The sequence below is a fragment of the Podarcis gaigeae genome, assembly GCF_964106915.1.
Source record: "Podarcis gaigeae genome assembly, chromosome: 12".
Taxonomy (NCBI): domain Eukaryota; kingdom Metazoa; phylum Chordata; class Lepidosauria; order Squamata; family Lacertidae; genus Podarcis; species Podarcis gaigeae.
In genome coordinates this window covers 54,515,743-54,533,581 of record NC_139688.1, presented here as the reverse complement: position 1 = coordinate 54,533,581, position 17,839 = coordinate 54,515,743, and the positions used below count along the sequence as shown (strand labels likewise).

At 43.7% G+C, this 17,839-nt stretch overlaps 1 protein-coding gene across 4 annotated transcripts in view; it reads left to right on the top strand.

Moving 5' to 3' along the window:
- Window positions 1-17,839, top strand: part of PDE1C (phosphodiesterase 1C) — a 340,725-nt gene that overhangs the window by 124,769 nt on the left and 198,117 nt on the right. For all 4 annotated transcript variants that reach the window (XR_014557038.1, XR_014557039.1, XM_083706283.1 and 1 more), the window contains exon 3: window positions 4,356-4,527. Coding sequence is in view for 2 of the 4 variants with exons in the window: in XM_083706283.1 (XP_083562409.1) it covers window positions 4,356-4,527 (172 nt within the window). In the remaining 2 variants the exon portion in view is untranslated. The remainder of the gene's footprint in view (window positions 1-4,355; window positions 4,528-17,839) is intronic.

Below are 17,839 nucleotides of genomic sequence, written 5' to 3'. Positions count from 1 at the left end.
GCCTCCCGCTGCTGCGCGATTTCTGTTCTCACCCTGAAGCAAAGTTCTTAACCCGAGGTAGTATTCCTGGGTTAGCAGAGTCTGTAACCTGAAGCATCTGTAACCCGAGGTACCACTGTACTTATCTCCTTGACTCAGGGGTCATGTAACTCCATACCATGTAACATTTCTCCGATAAAATTAGGGATGTCCTAAGGAAAAGACGTGGGTGGCACTAGGGATGTGGGTGGCGCTGTGGTCTAAACCACTGAGCCTAGGGTTTGCCGGTCAACGGTTCAAATATCGCGACGGGGTGAGCTCCCGTTGCTTGGTCCCTGCTCCTGCCAACCTAGCAGTTCAAAAGCACATCAAAGTGCAAGTAGATAAATAGGTACTGCTCCGGTGGGAAGGTAAACGGCGTTTCCGTGCGCTGCTCTGGTTTCGCCAGAAGCGGCTCAGTCATGCTGGCCACATGACCTGGAAAAACTGCAAGCAAACGCCGGCTCCCTCGGCCAGTAAAGTGAGATGAGCACCACAACCCCAGAGTCATTCGCAACTGGACTGAACTGTCCTTTACCTTTTAAGGAAAAGTGGGGCATTCTGGGATCAAATCAGAACTGGGGATGGATTCTGTAAGTCCAAGACTGTCCCTGGAAAAGAGGGACACTTGGAGTGTCTGTAAACTGCGCCCCCCTCAACTATGGATATTATGTACCTGCTACCCAGGATGACGCAATGACAAACCTAGACAGCATCTTAAAAAGTAGAGACATCACCTTGCCAACAAAGGTCCGTATAGTAAAAGCCATGGTTTTCCCAGTAGTGATGTATGGAAGTGAGAGCTGGACCATAAAGAAGGCTGATCGCCGAAGAATTGATGCTTTTGAATTATGGTGCTGGAGGAGACTCTTGAGAGTCCCATGGACTGCAAGAAGATCAAACCTCTCCATTCTGAAGGAAATCAGCCCTGAGTACTCACTGGAAGGACAGATCCTGAAGCTGAGGCTCCAGTACTTTGGCCACCTCATGAGAAGAGAAGACTCCCTGGAAAAGACCCTGATGCTGGGAAAGACTGAAGGCACAAGGAGAAGGGGACGACAGAGGACGAGATGGTTGGACAGTGTTCTTGAAGCTACCAGCATGAGTTTGACTAAACTGTGGGAGGCAGTGGAAGACAGGAGTGCCTGGCGTGCTCTGGTCCATGGGGTCACGAAGAGTCGGACACAACTAAACGACTAAACAACAACACTCAGGATGACACTTCATGCAAATGATGAAGTGGACTGTAGTTCACAAAAGCTTTTGCCATAGTAAATTTGTTAGTCTTTACGGCGCCACTAGACTCATCATTATTTTTGCACAAAGAAACTAGCAGGGCTGCTCCTCTGCAAATTGTTCAGTTTAGGGTGCAGTATTCCCATATCGCCACATGGTGGCAGTAGAACCATATTTTGCACGCTGTGGCTTAGAAGGAAGAAAACGCAAAAATTGCAAATAATGTGAAGTATTCATTTCACATGCACATTCAGGCTTTTTATTTTTTAACAACAGCTGTTGAAGATCCAATGAAAGTTACTTTTGAAATGGCATGAGATTGCAAGCGATGAAGCGCACCACAAAGAGCTCTCTGGGTTTCCCCCTGTTAAATTTTTTCAGCAGATAGAACTGACCAAAAAAAGTGATCTTGTAAGTTTGGCAGGCAGTTGAATGCTGAATGATTTTATTTTACTTATTATTTATTAATTTTGTAAAAAACTATACACCTGTGTGGTTGTAAAAAAAATCTCAGAGAGGTTTACAAAAAGGATATAACAACAGAATTCAAATAAACAGATGGCTAAAAAACCTGCCAGTCCCCAGCTGCTAGCCTATTAGTTCCCCAAAGACCAACCTCCTAGCCAGTGTGCCTCCCAGAGGGTAGGCAGCCATTTTGCACAAGACTTTATGTTCATTAAATTAGCCGCCCTGAGCCCGGTCTTTGCTGGGGAGGGTGGGGTATAAATATATTTTTTAAATTATTATTATTATTATTATTATTATTATTATTATTATTATTATTATTATTTTTATATAATTATTATTATTTCTTCACCTTGCTTATCTGCATAAATAGGGCTCATGCCTCAAATTCTGAAATTGCAAAGCTGGGAATAGTCTGGGTGTACAGCTGCCATTTCTGTTTAACTGTTTCATCCGTCATCCCCCCTCCCACCGCCCGATGAAATTTTTCTCTATCCTAGAACATACCGACAAAAATGGAATGGCAGACAAAATTATCTGAGTCTGCTGAGATGGCAAGATTGACAGGAAAAGTTAGGAATCGAGAAGATCCAAAATTTTAACAGAGGATGGGATAAATACATGCAATATTTAAAAGATCACTGAAAACATGTAAAATCTTTGGCCGGCTTTGAATGACTCCTGTAACGTGATATAATTCTTGGAAGTATTGGATAATCTCAAAATAGATGCTGTCTAATATGCAGTTGAGGGACGCGGGTGGCGCTGTGGGTCAAACCTCAGCGCCTAGGACTTGCCGATCGTATGGTCGGCGGTTCAAATCCCCGCGGTGGGGTGAGCTCCCGTCTTTTGGTCCCAGCTCCTGCCCACCTAGCAGTTCGAAAGCACCCCTAAGTGCAAGTAGATAAATAGGTACCGCTTTATAGCGGGAAGGTAAACGGCGTTTCCGTGTGCTGCGCTGGTGCTGGCTCGCCAGAGCAGCTTCATCACGCTGGCCACGTGACCCGGAAGTGTCTCCGGACAGCGCTGGCCCCCCGCCTCTTAAGTGAGATGGGCGCACAACCCTAGAGTCGGACACGACTGGCCCGTACGGGCAGGGGTACCTTTACCTTTACCTTTAATACAGAAGCCAGGTTGGGGAGGAAGGAAGTCTTAATATGGAAATAACTTTGCCTTCTTCCCAACTTTTTAATTATTTTTTACTTCTTTTATTTACCCTACTGTCGGAGAGTTACAGCTGTGATTCATTGTTTAAAATCAATAAAGATTAAAAAGAAAGAAAAAGAAATCTTTCTCTCGCCTGACCCTGCTTTCCCCCTGAGTTCTTCCACGCAGGATCGAAGTGGAAGAGCGAATGTCACATCCAAGTTGAGCTTTTCTGTAATAAGAGGATGGCAGCGACAAATCTCGGCTCCCAGGGATGTATTTCCCATTTGCTCCCATTATGAGAGGAGCTTTGAGTGAGAGACGCTGAACGTTAACTGAAGCAAAAAGCACGAACGGTAATTGCAACAGGAGAAGGCAGCCCCCCTGGGATAGCAAAGTGGAATGATCTCAGACAACTGAACGTGTTTTTCTTGAAAGAAGAATAAGCTAAAATTCTACATTTCAAAAACCTTGTGGGATTTATAATCTGCAATTTCCATGCATTTCATTTCATTTCATTTTTATTAAAGGTATATACGGCCCTTCGCCAAAGACCACAGGGCGATTTACAACATGGAACACAAATATTAATAGAATACATGATATCAATTTCCAAATATCCAAATAGAAACCAAAACAGTTATTTGACTACAATTATAACAAGCATTTTGGTTTCATGCTGCAAGTGATTTCTGGCTGTCTTTGCAGAAGAAAAGGGTCACAAGCTGCTTTTTTCCTTTTTCCTTTTTCAAAAAAATGTTCTTCATGAGCTGTTTAATAATAATAATAATAATAATAATAATAATAATAATAATAATAATAAAAATAAATAAATAAATAAATAAATAAATTATTTATACCCCACCCATCTGGCTGGGTTTCCCCAGCCACACTGGACGGCTTCCAACAAAATTCTACAGCCTTTTAAACGTGTTTGGGGGAAGGGGGCGTATTGTTTTGTTGTTTCTGTTTTAACTATTTACTTGTGTTTTTACCTTGTTTTTATTCTGTGAACTGCCCTGAGACCTTGTGGTGAAGGTTGGCTTATGAATTTAATAAATAAGTAAAATGAACAAAACAACAAATTGAATATTAGATCTCATTCCCTCTCCAGAGTTAATAATGAGACTAACCATTGGCACAGTGTGAGATTTTGCATGGGCAAAAGCCGAAGGACTATTTACAGTGGTACCTCAGGTTGCATACACTTCAGGTTACATACGCTTCAGGTTACAGACTCCGCTAACCCAGAAATAGTGCTTCAGGTTAAGAACTTTGCTTCAGGATGAGAACAGAAATTGTGCTCCGGCAGCACGGCGGCAGCGGGAGGCCCCATTAGCTAAAGTGGTGCTTCAAGTTAAGAACAGTTTCAGGTTAAGTTCAGACTTCCGGAACGAATTAAGTACTTAACCTGAGGTACCACTGTACTACTTGTCTTCAGTTCTCTGAAGGGCGAGTTTTCATATCGGTTTGTCTTCTTTTCCGCCTAGGGTCGAAATCTCAGAACTGTCTGTGGAATACCATTATTGGTGGGCTTACAGGGAATCTTAAGGAAAAGCAAAAGCCAACCATCGTCTTTGACCCAAGACCTCCTGAAGAAATCTTAGCAGAGGAGCTGCCAGCGGTGGAGAGTCCCGAAGCGCTTGTGAAAACCTCATTCAGGTTTGGCCATTATAAATGCACCTTGCTTAATCTTGATCTTTCTTAATCATCAGCACGTTGAAGTCTGAGGGTTGAATGGGATAACTCTTACAACAGATGACTCTCCAGTGCCCTTGCGAAAACAAAAATATTAGTGCACTAAAATTATGGCTGCCAACCTGTGTTTTTCTTACATTGCAATCTAGAAAGATACAAATGCTGCACGGCTAGCAGATCTATCAGATTGTTTGTGAAATTTGCCATCTGAAGGATTGTAGTAAATCCTGTTATTTTATAAGAATGCGATGGCAGGCCCCAAAAGTTAATTAATACTCTCACTGGGGGATATACGTTGGGAGATCTGGACTGTGATGTTGAAATAGCATTCTTGAAGGCACAAGAACGGACAATGCAAAAACACAATTTAGAAAGCAACTTGAACTTACTGCAACAATAGAAAATGGAAGATTAGAAACACTTTCAATATTGTAAAGATCGGTATTGTATAACACTGTTCTTTAATAGGTTTCCCCTTCTCCACTACTAACACTTTTTTCTGACGCATAGGCATATTATCTTTGATGAGCTTTTAATGCATGGATTTTACTTCAGTGTATGTGTTTTTAAATTTTTCAAGGAAAGCACTATGCTACTGTACCAAGGTTGTTTTTTTGTGATTTGACGGTACTGAGAGTTTGGCTATCAGCAAAATTTTGAAAACAACAACATTATTGTTTAGTACATTGAGTGGCACTCTGTTGAGCATGTGTGTTGGTTGATGAGAGGTTTGGTGGGAGAGGTAATGGCATAATATTAACCAGGATGCTATCCCATTGCCAGTGTTGAAGTAACAACAGGTGTAGTGAGTTTCTGTATATGGAGTTGGTGAGAGGCACCATCTTGTTTTCTGCCTCAGGCAGCAAAATGTCTTGGGGTGGTCCTGTGGCAGCTGCCTGGGGCCCCTTGGCTAACCTAGGAGCCCACTGACCCACAACTAGTGTTGAAAGTTGGTTCAGCTGGAGAATATTTACAGTCCAGTGCAGCTAGGCTCTGCCGAATGACACTCTATTCAACCTGCATCAATGTGCAGAAGACTATAGCCACTGTTGAAGTTTGATTCAGTTGCCAGTCCTGTCAACTTTCAGAACATGGAATGGGAGGAAGGGTGCACTATTGTCTTCTGCTTCAGGCAGCAAAATGTTTTGGGCCAGCTCTGTCTGTTGCTGTTTTGCAGTTGAGAAGCAGTGGCCAGGTGTCTGGAAGTGCTGTTTGGCCAGCAACATATTATTCTGGCCTGTGGAGATCAGTAGGTTCTGACTGTTTCAGATTTGCCAGAACATTCATGTTAAGAACGAAGCATTGAAACGCCACTAGAGGGCACAAAGTAATAATGGATAATGCATCCAGATACATACATTCATCTCCTGGCACAGCATTGTAGATGTAAGAACATGTCTGTGTTGTTTCTGAAGTATTTCCTGCAATGGACTAAGAAAGCACTGCTGGGGTGGGGTGAAATTTAAGGTCAAAAGGTTAAGAGTTTCACCAATGCCATTTTTTTCATTTAAATTTCACTTTTGAACTTCAGCTCAAGAGCTTGAAAGTTCCATGGATGTACCTACTTTTTAAAAAATATATATTTATATTTATGTATATTTATTATATTTTGATCCTGACCTTACTCTAATGAGGCCAGCATATGTCACATCATTGCTTTTATCCTGGAAACATATCTGTGATGGTAGTTACTAGGGCACCTTTATTCAGTAATTGAGTAGAGATCTGTATATAGGTTTCCCTGGTCTAAGACCAGCCCTCAAATCACTTCACCCCCACTGTTTCTAAACGGGACCTTTGTGTGTGTGTGTGTGTGTGTGTGTGTGTGTCATCAAAGCACCTTGTTAAACAGTCATTTTGTGAAAGGCAACTCAAATTTTGCTTCTGTTATCACCTGAAATCTCACCTTTGTAGTTTCTGCTACATACTTGCTTGTACTGTCCTAATATATCTATAAAAATTGCAGACACTGGCCAAATTATTGGCTATGACTGGCTATTTCATGGGAAGGCAAACTAAGGCCCGGGGGCTGGATCCAGCCCAATCTCCTTCTAAATCCGGCCTGTGGATAGTCCAGGAATCAGTGTGTTTTTACATGAGTAGAATGTGTCCCTTTATTTAAAATGCATCTCTGGGTTGTTTGTGGGGCATAGGAATTTGTTCATTCCCCCCTCCCAGTATAGTCCAGCCCACCACAAAGTCTGAGGGACCACCCCCCTGCTAAAAACGTTTGCTGACCCCTGGGCTATTTGATGGTTTTTGTTGTTGTTGTTTAGTCATTTAGTCGTGTCCAACTCTTCGTGACCCCCTGGACCAGAGCACACAAGGCACTCCTGTCTTCCATTGCCTCCCGCAGTTTGGTCAAACTCATGCTGGTAGCTTCGAGAACACTGTCCAGCCATCTCGTCCTCTGTCATTCCCTTCTCCTCTTTCCCAACACCAGGGTCTTTTCCAGAGAGTCTTCTCTTCTCATGAGGTGGCCAAAGTATTGGAGCCTCAGCTTCACAATCTGTCCTTCCAGTGAGCACTCAGGGCTGATTTCCTTAAGAATGGATCAGTTTGATCTTCTTGCAGTCCATGGGACTCTCAAGAGTCTCCTCCAGCACCATAATTCAAAAGCATCAATTCTTCGGCGATCAGCCTTCTTTATGGTCCAGCTCTCACTTCCATACATCACTACTGGGAAAACCATGGCTTTTACTATACGGACCTTTGTTGGCAAGGTGATGTCTCTGCTTTCTGCTTTTCCATGGACAAAGACAACAGGCATTTGATGGTTAACGTTTGTATTTTAGCATTTTATTGATACTGTAAGCTGTCCAGAAATAAATGTGACAGATAAAAGTTCCTGTTGACCCTAAAGTACAAGAGCTCCATCAGTATTTCCTTTATCTTCTTGTGGAGTCATGGCTACATCTTTCAAGCCTGGGTCCTCACCCTGATTGTGGTAGCCTTGTGTGGAAGATGAGCCTCAAGAAAGAGATTTGAAGCCAGGTGTGATGCGCTGAACCCTCTCTGCTTTCTGCTGGTGGCCAAAAGGAGGACCCCTGGCTGGGAGCTGCCTCCACACACCTGACTTTCGGTGCTGCATGCAGCTTGTTGCAATGTGTGGTGTTGTGCTGGATCCATGCTAAATGAGACAAATTGAGCATCAGTTAGAGGGGTAGTTAAAGAAGGATGGCATTGCCCACCTGGCTTCCTGATGGCAAGTGTTGCTGCTGGTTACCATGAAGAGCTGTGGGGACCTCAGCATGGTGTGGGCACACCAGCAGGGATATTGGGTTGGCTTTGCCCTCAGTGCCAGGAAGCCAGCTGAGCAATGCTCCATTAAAACCATTGTGATGAATTAATTGTAGGAACAGAGGAAGCTGCCTTAAAGCAAGTCAGACTGTTAGTCTGTCAAGCTCAGTACAGTCGTACCTTGGAAGCCGAATGGAACCCGTTCCAGAAGTCCGTTCCAAAACATTCGGAAACCAAAGTGTGGCTTCTGATTGGCTGCAGGAAGCTCCTGCAGCCAATCGGAAGCCATGGAAGCCACGGAAGCCCCGTCAGACATTTGGCTTCTGAAAGAACGTTTGAAAGCAGGAACACTTGCTTCCGGGTTTCAATTGTTTGGGAGCCGATCTGTTCGGGAGCCAAGGCGTTTGAGATCCAAGGTAAGACTGTATTGTCAACACTGCCGGCCGGGCAGCAGCTCCTCACAGTTTCAGGCAGAATTATTTCCCACATCCCCTTGGAGGCACCAAGGTCTGAAGCTAAACTTGTGCACATGTTTTTTACTGCTGGTGTTTTTATTGTTAAATTGCTTTGGGATGTTTCATGGAAAGTGATTCATAAATAAATTGAAGAAATAAATGGTGCTATTTAAATATGATGGAACATCATCATCAGGCATGCAGAAATCAATATGCTCAGTTGCTTCTTCTGGTGCCTCAAAAACCACACTGAGGACCAGGCTTACTTCTTCCATGTGTGGTGCTGAGTGTAAGTAAATTAGTAGTAAGTAAATTTTTATTTATACCCTGCCCTCCGTGGCCAAGACCAGGCTCAGGGCGGCTAACATCAAATATCTAATACATCAAAACACAATCAAACAATTGATTAAAATACAGCTTAAAAATTAGAATCAGGATAAAATTAAATGACTGCCCATGAGTTACAACCACAGGAACCTCAAGTATTCATCAGGGCCAGCTATCCATGTTGGTCCTACATCAGCTGATAACAGGGCCAAAGAGGTAATTTACAGGGTCCCATAGAGGGGTATCAAACTGGGCCTGGACTGAAGGCCAGGTGGAACATCTCTGTCTTATAAGCCCTGCAGAAAGATGTCAAGTCCCGCAGGGCCCTGGTCTCCTGTGATAGAGCGTTCCACCAGGCTGGTAAGACCCTGAGTGCTTCTTCTTTTTCACTTAGGATCTGTTTCCTTAATTTAAAGAGGAGACCAAGTGAGACAGGATCACTGCTCTCCCGGTTGCATGCAGATGACCATCTTCCGCTGTCTCCAACCTGCTTCCTAGGAAAACTGTCTGGCATAATAACGTTTGGCATGAAAATGTGTGGAAATGATGTATAATAGTGACACACGCTTGCTTTACTGCTCTCAGCCTTGTGCAAACTCTCGACTCTCCTCTGGCCTCAGACTTGTCACTCTTGCCTCCATTCCCAGCTGCAGGGAGAAAACCAGTGGTGGCCCAAAGCTTAGGAGAGACATTGGGGAGCCCATCGAAAGGGTTTCATACTTTGGATTCTTGGCAGTTTTATTTCTCCAGCCTGCGGGAAGCTTAGTCCATTAACTTGCACTTCTGCAGCAAAAGAGGGGGGTTATCCGTGGGCTGGTAATGGTGTGGTTTTATCCTGCTAATGAAGCATTTAGCTGCACATTTTTGTATTAGTCACCATCCCAGCTATTAAGGCAGAAAGAGTTCGACACATTTGTCGGAGTGCGCACTCCCTTTCTAATGCAGGGCTGGTTTGCCTTCAATCCCTGAAAGACATGCTGTTTCTCAAATTTCCATTTGCACATATGAGCTGCTGCAAATGTGATAGGAAATGAAATGGAGCAGGAGATCATTAGCATTACTGTATTAGTATCGCCGGAGCCACGGAGTTCACCGCTATAGTGCTCATCACTCCATAAAGTTTTGTATTCGGGTATCTCTAGTGATCACTGCTTTTAATTTGTAATTTATAAATTTTTAATTTTCCAAAAGACTCTCGGTGCCTTGGCAGTCTCTGGACCGAAGAACAGAATAAAAAGCTCCTAATAAATAAAAATAATTCGAGTGGACTAACGTTTGGTTTATAATGTACCCTGAGCCAATTTTAAATGAGACACTGGGCATGTTAAAGGCACTTAGATGTGAATTGGCTCCATGTGGCCCAGTGTCATGTTTCAAAGACTCATAAACTATGCACTTGGGCCATAAGTTTATGTTTCTAGGGGTAATCCACAGTTGGGAGGGAGGGAGGAAGCAAACAAGGCAGATTGGTTCTCACAGCACCATGGAGAGCTCCAAGTGAGCCTCTTGCTCTGACTAGCACGAGGTGAGCTGAGGCTTTTGAACCTCTGCCCATAGTCAACCTCTCAAATCCTCCTCTTCTTCTCTTGGAGAACTGTAGACCCATAAAGAGCTCACAGTGTGGCTTGGAAATGGGTGCGTCTCCTCCCCTCTGTGGTCTCCTGCCTGGTATGTTCCTGGTGGTGCTGGACTAGCAAGTTGTGTCAGAGACACTTGGTTCCTAAGGGGAAATACTTGTGAAGGGTTCTTCCTCTGGTTCTATGAACCTTGGTGCTGTGGGATCCAGTTTGGTGGCCTGTTGGTGCCAGTCTCAGTTTTAGTGGGTCTCTAATCACCAGTATTTGGGCTCAGAGCAGGAACCTGGTTGCTTCCCTCAGCCAATGGCAATGTAGCTTCTGAACCTGGGGCCTGGTCACTAGTGGACTTTGGGGTAATGACAATAAGTAGTCAGAAATTACATACCAGTGTGACTTCCCTTTGATTTCTGACCATAGATCACAGAAGTGTGATCATTGCACCCACTGGGACTGTGGGAATCTGCACAGATAAAAGCCATATGCGTGCATGTAGATTTAAATCACTCATTAACTTGGTGGTCCCTTTGGGTTTCTTTTGTTACATTTAGACAAAGGGAAAGACATTTTGGCTCTTCAGAATGTAGCTCCAGAAAATAATTTCGTAAAAAGCACCTGCTCAATTTAATACCTTTGTGACTTTGTTTTCTGGAGTAAGAACAAAAGAGTTTTCTCTCTCTGACAGCAACTTAGAGTGATGGGAGGGGGGGTGGGAATGACAGATTAAGTTCCGATAAATTCCTTATTGTGTCTTCCCTAAACTGAGAGAAACTGATAAGGCAACAGGCAGAAAATGAATTTCTATATATTCCTGCCTCATATGCTACACAGCAGGTTTGGTGCAAAATGTTTGGAATGGAGAGTCTACAGACAAGCTACAATATTTTCATTACCAAACTATCTGCCCACCCTCCAACTCTTAACTTTCAACCCTGGCAGCCATAGCTATGTAAAGGGCAATGCCAGGTCCAAAAATTGAACATGAAGCAGCTCTTTCACATGTTTGAGGTGGTGCCTTAAAATGTTGAGTCACAAAAGCGGAGAGCATTCAGATGGACCCCCTCATATTTGAAAATAATGTACCAGGAAGTCACAGGATCACCTCAGCTGGCAGTGCGCTTGGAAGATGTGAAATGTTGTCTTCTTCTTTGGCGATTACTCGTAGCCAAGTAAGATTGTCTTCCACACACACGGTTTTAACAGTGAGTCCGTAAGTGACTGTGGAGGCCCATTCTGGATCCACACGTCCTTCCACAGTGGGGACATTGGTTTCCGAGCGGGAGTTGATCACGGTGTGGATTTGTCAAGCGTGCCTTCCTCTTAGACGTTTCTCCCTTTCATCCTGAGTTCAAGTGTCTCCAAAGCCCACAACACCTTTGGTAAAGGCTGTTCTCCAATTGGAGCACTCGCAGGCAAGTGTTTCCCAATTGTTGGTGTTTATACTACATTTTTAAAGATTTGCCTTGAGACAGTCTTTAAACTTCTTTTGTTGACCACCAGCATGACGCTTTCCATTTTTAAGTTCAGAATAGACTGGTTCTTTGGCTTTGTGGTTTTATCTCGGTGGGTGGGTGGCAGTAGATTAAACTGGTGAAACTTTATAGTGGGAATTGCTGAAGCAGATATAGCCAGCAAGCTTGGAACCAGGATATGGTTTGGAATATGTCTGGGGCAATTTATGAATTCAGTTCAAATGTTTTTATATATATCTGGAGTTGTTGTGCCCAATTCTCAAAGCTTTCTGGGGCCTGAGAACATCAAATAAGAGGTTAACAGGGTCATGCCTTTACTAATGGGGTCAGGCTCCCACTGGGAGGAAGAAGGGTGGATTGTGAGTACAAGGACATAAATAAGTAAGTAATATCTGCAGCGTGAATTAAAATAACACACCCACTATTTTATTTCATTGTAACCAAATCGAAATAATAATTAACTCAGCTCCATTTTCAAATAATGCATTTCTTGGGCACTATTTTAAACTCATTCTGAAGATGAAAGCTTAAGAATATTGAGATTTTATTAAAGAACATCCTTTGGAGAGCTTCTCCATTTCCTTAATTACTCTAACAATGCTGTTAATATTATTATTCCAAATGCCAGCAATACTGAACCAATTAGAAATATTATAGAAAATATCAATGAATGTTCAGTGAGCCAACTATGCATTTGTATAAGACAGGATAAACTGTGTGGACTCTGCTGGAAAATTGGAATGAGACTGGGATCTGGCACGATATTTAATAAAATATTGCCTAAATCTAAATTAATGCATCATTTGGCAGATACCTGCAACTTTAAATCTTTGATGGGTAAAACGGATAACAAAAAAGAATCAGCATAATGTTCGTGATATTAATTAATCTTAAACATTTCAGATAATATACTTTGGCCTTCCCCAACCTATCCCCCTCCCCCCGATGTTTTGGACTCCAACTCTCATCAGCCCCAGCCAGGTTGATGGGAGTTGGTCCAAAGTTTTTGCAGGGCCCCAGGTTAGAGACAATTGATATAGTTCACAGCAGGGATTCCTGCAGTATGTGTGGTCCAAAGTAGGAATGTCTCTCTTGATGTCCTCTGATCATAGGTCATGCTGGCTTGGGCTGTGCTAATACCTGCACACTTTCCGCTTACCAGACAGCAAAATTAGAGCCTGACCGATGCAACTGCAATGGGCTCTACTTGGGGCTATCTTTGAAGCTGACTCGGAAACTACAACTAATCCAGAATGCGGCAGCTAGACTGGTGACTGGGAGTGACCACCGAGACCATATAACACCAGTCCTGAAAGACCTACATTGGCTCCCAGTACGTTTCTGAGTACAATTGAAAGTGTTGGTGCTGACCTTTAAAGCCCTAAACGGCCTCGGTCCAGTATACCTAAAGGAGCGTCTCCACCCCCATCATTCAGCCGGGACACTGAGGTCCAGCTCTGAGGGCCTTCTGGCAGTTCCCTCACTGTGAGATGTGAGGTTACAGGGAACCAGGCAGAGGGCCTTCTCGGTAGTGACACCTGCCCTGTGGAACGCCCTCCCATCAGATGTCAAGGAAATAAACAACTATCTGACTTTTAGAAGACATCTGAAGGCAGCCCTGTTTAGGGAAATTTTTTATGTTTGATGTTTTAACATGTTTTTAATATCCTGCTGGGAGCTGCCCAGAGTGGCTGGAGAAACCCAGCCAGTTGGGCGGGGTTTATTATTATTATTATTATTAATTAAGGGGCTTGATGTTATGGTCGTCCTCTTTCTTGGGAAGAGTAATGCAAATCCTGCCTCTGTGCAGAGTTTGCATCTCACACGTTGCTTGCATGGGGAGGAAGCGGAAGGGCATGCATGTGCAGTCAAGGACATGAGGCAGGAGTTGATAATGCAGGTGAGCTGTGCACAAGCAAGCTGCCAGCTAGCTCTGTGCAGGCTCCTTTTATTGACACAATATGCAAACCCACGCAGATACATTTTGGGCTGTGACCTTTACACATCTTCCAGTCCCGAGATCGTGGGGTGGTACAAAGATATTTTGGCACCTGTTTCCACCACGTTATTTCCCCCTTGCACAATGTATGATGTAGGAGACAAAGGTCTCAGAGACAAAGGTCACAGACAGGACACGGCAGACTACTGAGACTGCAAAAGGTCAGACAGAGGGCAAGATGTTCAGACAGCTGTGGCCTTATCTGTGAGGGGGAGTGTGCTCCACACCCCAAGGTCACATGTGCAGACAGCTGAGGTTGCCCGCTGGCAGGAGTGTGCGCCGCAACCCAGCGATCATTCCTACATGCATGCAATTCTTTACCATGCTAAAGATACAAAGCAGGCCTGTATCTTTCAGCCCAGTGTGCGATTTTTGTTATTCCCATTGCCAATAATAATAATAATAATAATAATAATTTATTATTTATACCCCGCCCATCTGGCTGAGTCTCCCCAGCCACTCTGGGCAGCTTCCAATCAAGTGTTAAAAACAGTACAGCGTTAAATATTAAAAACTTCCCTGAACAGGGCTGCCTTCAGATGTCTTTTAAAGATAGGATAGCTGCTTATTTCCTTCACATCTGAAGGGAGGGTGTTCCACAGGGTGGGCACCACTACCGAGAAGGCCCTCTGTCTGGTTCCCTGTAACCTCACTTCTCGCAATGAGGGAACCATCAGAAGGCCCTCAGAGCTGGACCTCAGTGTCTGGGCTGAACGATGGGGGTGGAGATGCTCCTTCAGGTATACAGGACCGAGGCCGCTTAGGGCTTTAAAGTTCAGCACCAACACTTTGAATTGTGTTCGGAAAAGTACTGGGAGCCAATGCAGATCTCTCAGAACTGGTGTGGTCCTGGCAGCCAAAGGCGATTCTTGTCTTTTGGGCCTCAACTCCTAGTTTTTGCCTTTTTATCCACCAAGGGATTTTGCCACTGGCTCGCACACATGGGCTGTGATAATTATAGGTAGCCTCCGCTCGCTGCAGGAGTGGCTACATGGCGAAAGGACTTGCTTGACAGCAAGCTGATAACTGTGCATAAACCAGAGGTGCAGCCTCTAAATTTATCATTGATGAAGCCAAATGAAAATGTTATGTACTGAAGTTCTCACCCTGGGCCTGCAGAGGGATACTGTAGATAGTTTTCACTCAGGACCACATATGCAAATAAAGGATTGAAAGTGACGTTCAGTGATTGGATAGTTACAGAAAATGGTTACTGTTGCATTCTAGTGGAGCTCTATATAAGCAGGCTGGCTGAACCCTTCAGTTCAGTTCTGTTCTGGCCTGTGAATAAACAAGAGCTGTTTGAAGAATCGCTGTGTCATCTGATATGTTCACCCACAACTTAACAGAAAACATCACTTACATAAAAGTAGAGGTAGTTGATAGCATACCCTGCAACTTTCCTGATTCAGCGGGGGGAGACACATTTTTCAGAGCTCAGTCCTCCCTGATAGGGTGGTCCAATGGCTGCTGCACGCTCAGTAGTTGTGTAGGAAAGGGAATTGCAGCTCGCTCGACTAACTGTGGTTTCCAGTTCCATCCAAACCAAGGACCATGGTTATTACTAACCATGGTTAGTTTAAACAAGCAGGAATCACAAACCACAATTTGAAGCTGGCGTTTGATCCCCAGTTTGGATGGCTAACTGGAAATGAAAAACAAAACCTTCCAGAATTCCCCTTCTAGCCACAGGACATGAGATGGGAGTGTGTGTGTAGGAACCGTGAAAGAGGTAAGGCTCATTCATGTATCATGTTTAGCATTTATGTTCACATGAAGCCAATATGTCTAACCTAAATAGAACAGGATTGTTCACAGGTTTGTCGCATGCTATTATTGGTCAGTCAAAATGCCTGGCGCAAATATTCAACGATGATTAAGAGCAAGGAAGATCTTCAGGCAACTTTAGTGATAAACGACAGCTAAAATTTATCTATTGAATGCATTCTCACGTGGCTTTTTAGCTGAAAAGGTTCCCAAAGTGACTTACACAAATCGGTAGTAAGGTGGCCCCTTTTTCCTCAGGCTTGCAATCTGAAAGGCACAACACATGAGGAAACAGGGGAGCAGGAGGAGGGGAGAAATCAAGTGCAGTTGCCACTTTTTAAGTTTCATTTCATATGAAGATGTGGTAGAGATCCCTGCATTTCAGGGTTAGACTTGGTGATCCTCAGAGTCCCTTAAAGCGTAACAATTCTATGGTCCTATGAGCAGCTCGAAATAAAACCATTGCAACAACTTCTCTGCTGCCGATACTGATTTGCTGTGAGAACGGCAGGGGTTTTGAGGGCATCAGATCAGTAAAATAATGGCAGGCTGGCAGCCCTAACTTTACACCATTGTTGCCTCCTCCCCATTCATGTAGGTGAGCATATAGATAACCCAGCAACAGCAGGGCTAACTCTTCATTAAGTCTAAGAACTGACACCTTCCGTGGGCGTCAGATACCATGCAACGGCTCCATTTGCTTTTCTGAGGATTTAATCCAGATAGATGTATTTTGTAGGCCAGAATGAAATCAATTCATCGCAATAAGACTGGTTCGTCTTGCGTTATCGTGTCTTCCCTCTTGAACTTTCTGTGTTAAATGTGAAATCTAATTCTGTGTCAGCTCGTTATGCGGCCATGATAAATGTTGCTGCTGTAGTGCAATTGGAGTGGGTAGTCACACACTGAACACTGAAAGGCTCCCATATGTATATTTGAATCCAGGACCAGGGAGAAGAGTTGGTGGAAGAAGATTGGAAGAAATTTAAAGACTATTTGCAGAAACATTGTAAAATTAATGAATGTTAAAATGATGTCGGATTGAAATGAAGTGGTTTTAGCAACAAGGTTAAAAAGAATATGTAAAAATGGATTGATAACAGATGAAAATATAAAGCTATAATATATTAAGATATAGAATTAAGATAAAAACAAAGAGGGAAAGGATTTGCTGAATTAACCATGCGAACTGGAATACAAAAAAGGGAGGTGTGAGGAGGTCAGGGAAACAAGTAAATGAAATATAAGACATGAAAAGATTGATTTGTTTTTAACTGTTTTCTATTTTTTTTTGTATTTTGTATTTTTTCTCTGTATTTTTGTACTTTTTTATTTTTCCTTTTTCTTCTTTTTTATTCTGTAACTTCTTTCTTTTTGTAAAACTCTAATAAATATCTTTTTAAAAAAACCAACCATATGTATATTTTTTGTCGCCAATGTATTTGCATGTGAGAGTCAACATCTCAAATTATATAGTCTCATAGAGCCCTTTCATCCTCACTGATGCAATAAGGTTATATTGTTCTCGTTAGACAGAAACAGTGTCAGGCCCTACCAGCACACTTAAAGCTGTATCGTACCACTTCATGGCTTCTTGCAAAGAATCCCAGGAGCTGTTTGTTAAGGGTGTTGAGAGTTGTTAAAGGTAAAGGTAAAGGTACCCCTGCCCGTACGGGCCAGTCTTGCCAGACTCTAGGGTTGTGCGCTCATCTCACTCTATAGGCCGGGAGCCAGCGCTGTCCGCAGACACTTCCGGGTCACGTGGCCAGCGTGACAAGCTGCATCTGGCGAGCCAGCGCAGCACACGGAACGCCGTTTACCTTCCCGCTGGTAAGCGGTCCCTATTTATCTACTTGCACTTAAGGGTGCTTTCGAACTGCTAGGTTGGCAGGTGCTGGGACCGAACGACGGGAGCTCACCCCGCCACGGGGATTCGAACCGCCGACCATGCGATCGGCAAGTCCTAGGCGCTGAGGTTTTACCCACAGCGCCACCCACGTCCCTTGTTAGAGTTGTTAGGAGTTGTTCGGAGAATCCTATCTCCCTCCCAGAGCTACGATTCCCAGAGTTGTTTAACAGCCGATTTCCTCTGTGGCGATCACACAGGGTCTCCTGACATTTCACTGTCTATTGATCCCTGTGCCACCACTTGATTTCCCGCTGCCACCACCCAGGCCCTACCTGGTACAGTACTGAGTCCAGTCAGGTTCAAATTGGAACATAAACTTCTGTTTATTTATTGCACACAAGCGAGTGGTTTCATAAACGGTATCGGTCAATTACAATCATAGGGTGCCTATCCAGACCTATAACTTCCGCTACCTGCTCTCACTAAACCACCTCTCAGATATTTGTCTTCCTAGCTCCTAACTGTTCCTGACTCAGCTTATTTCACTGCACTAACTCAACCTGCCCACAAACTCTATCCCAATTCACTCCCAC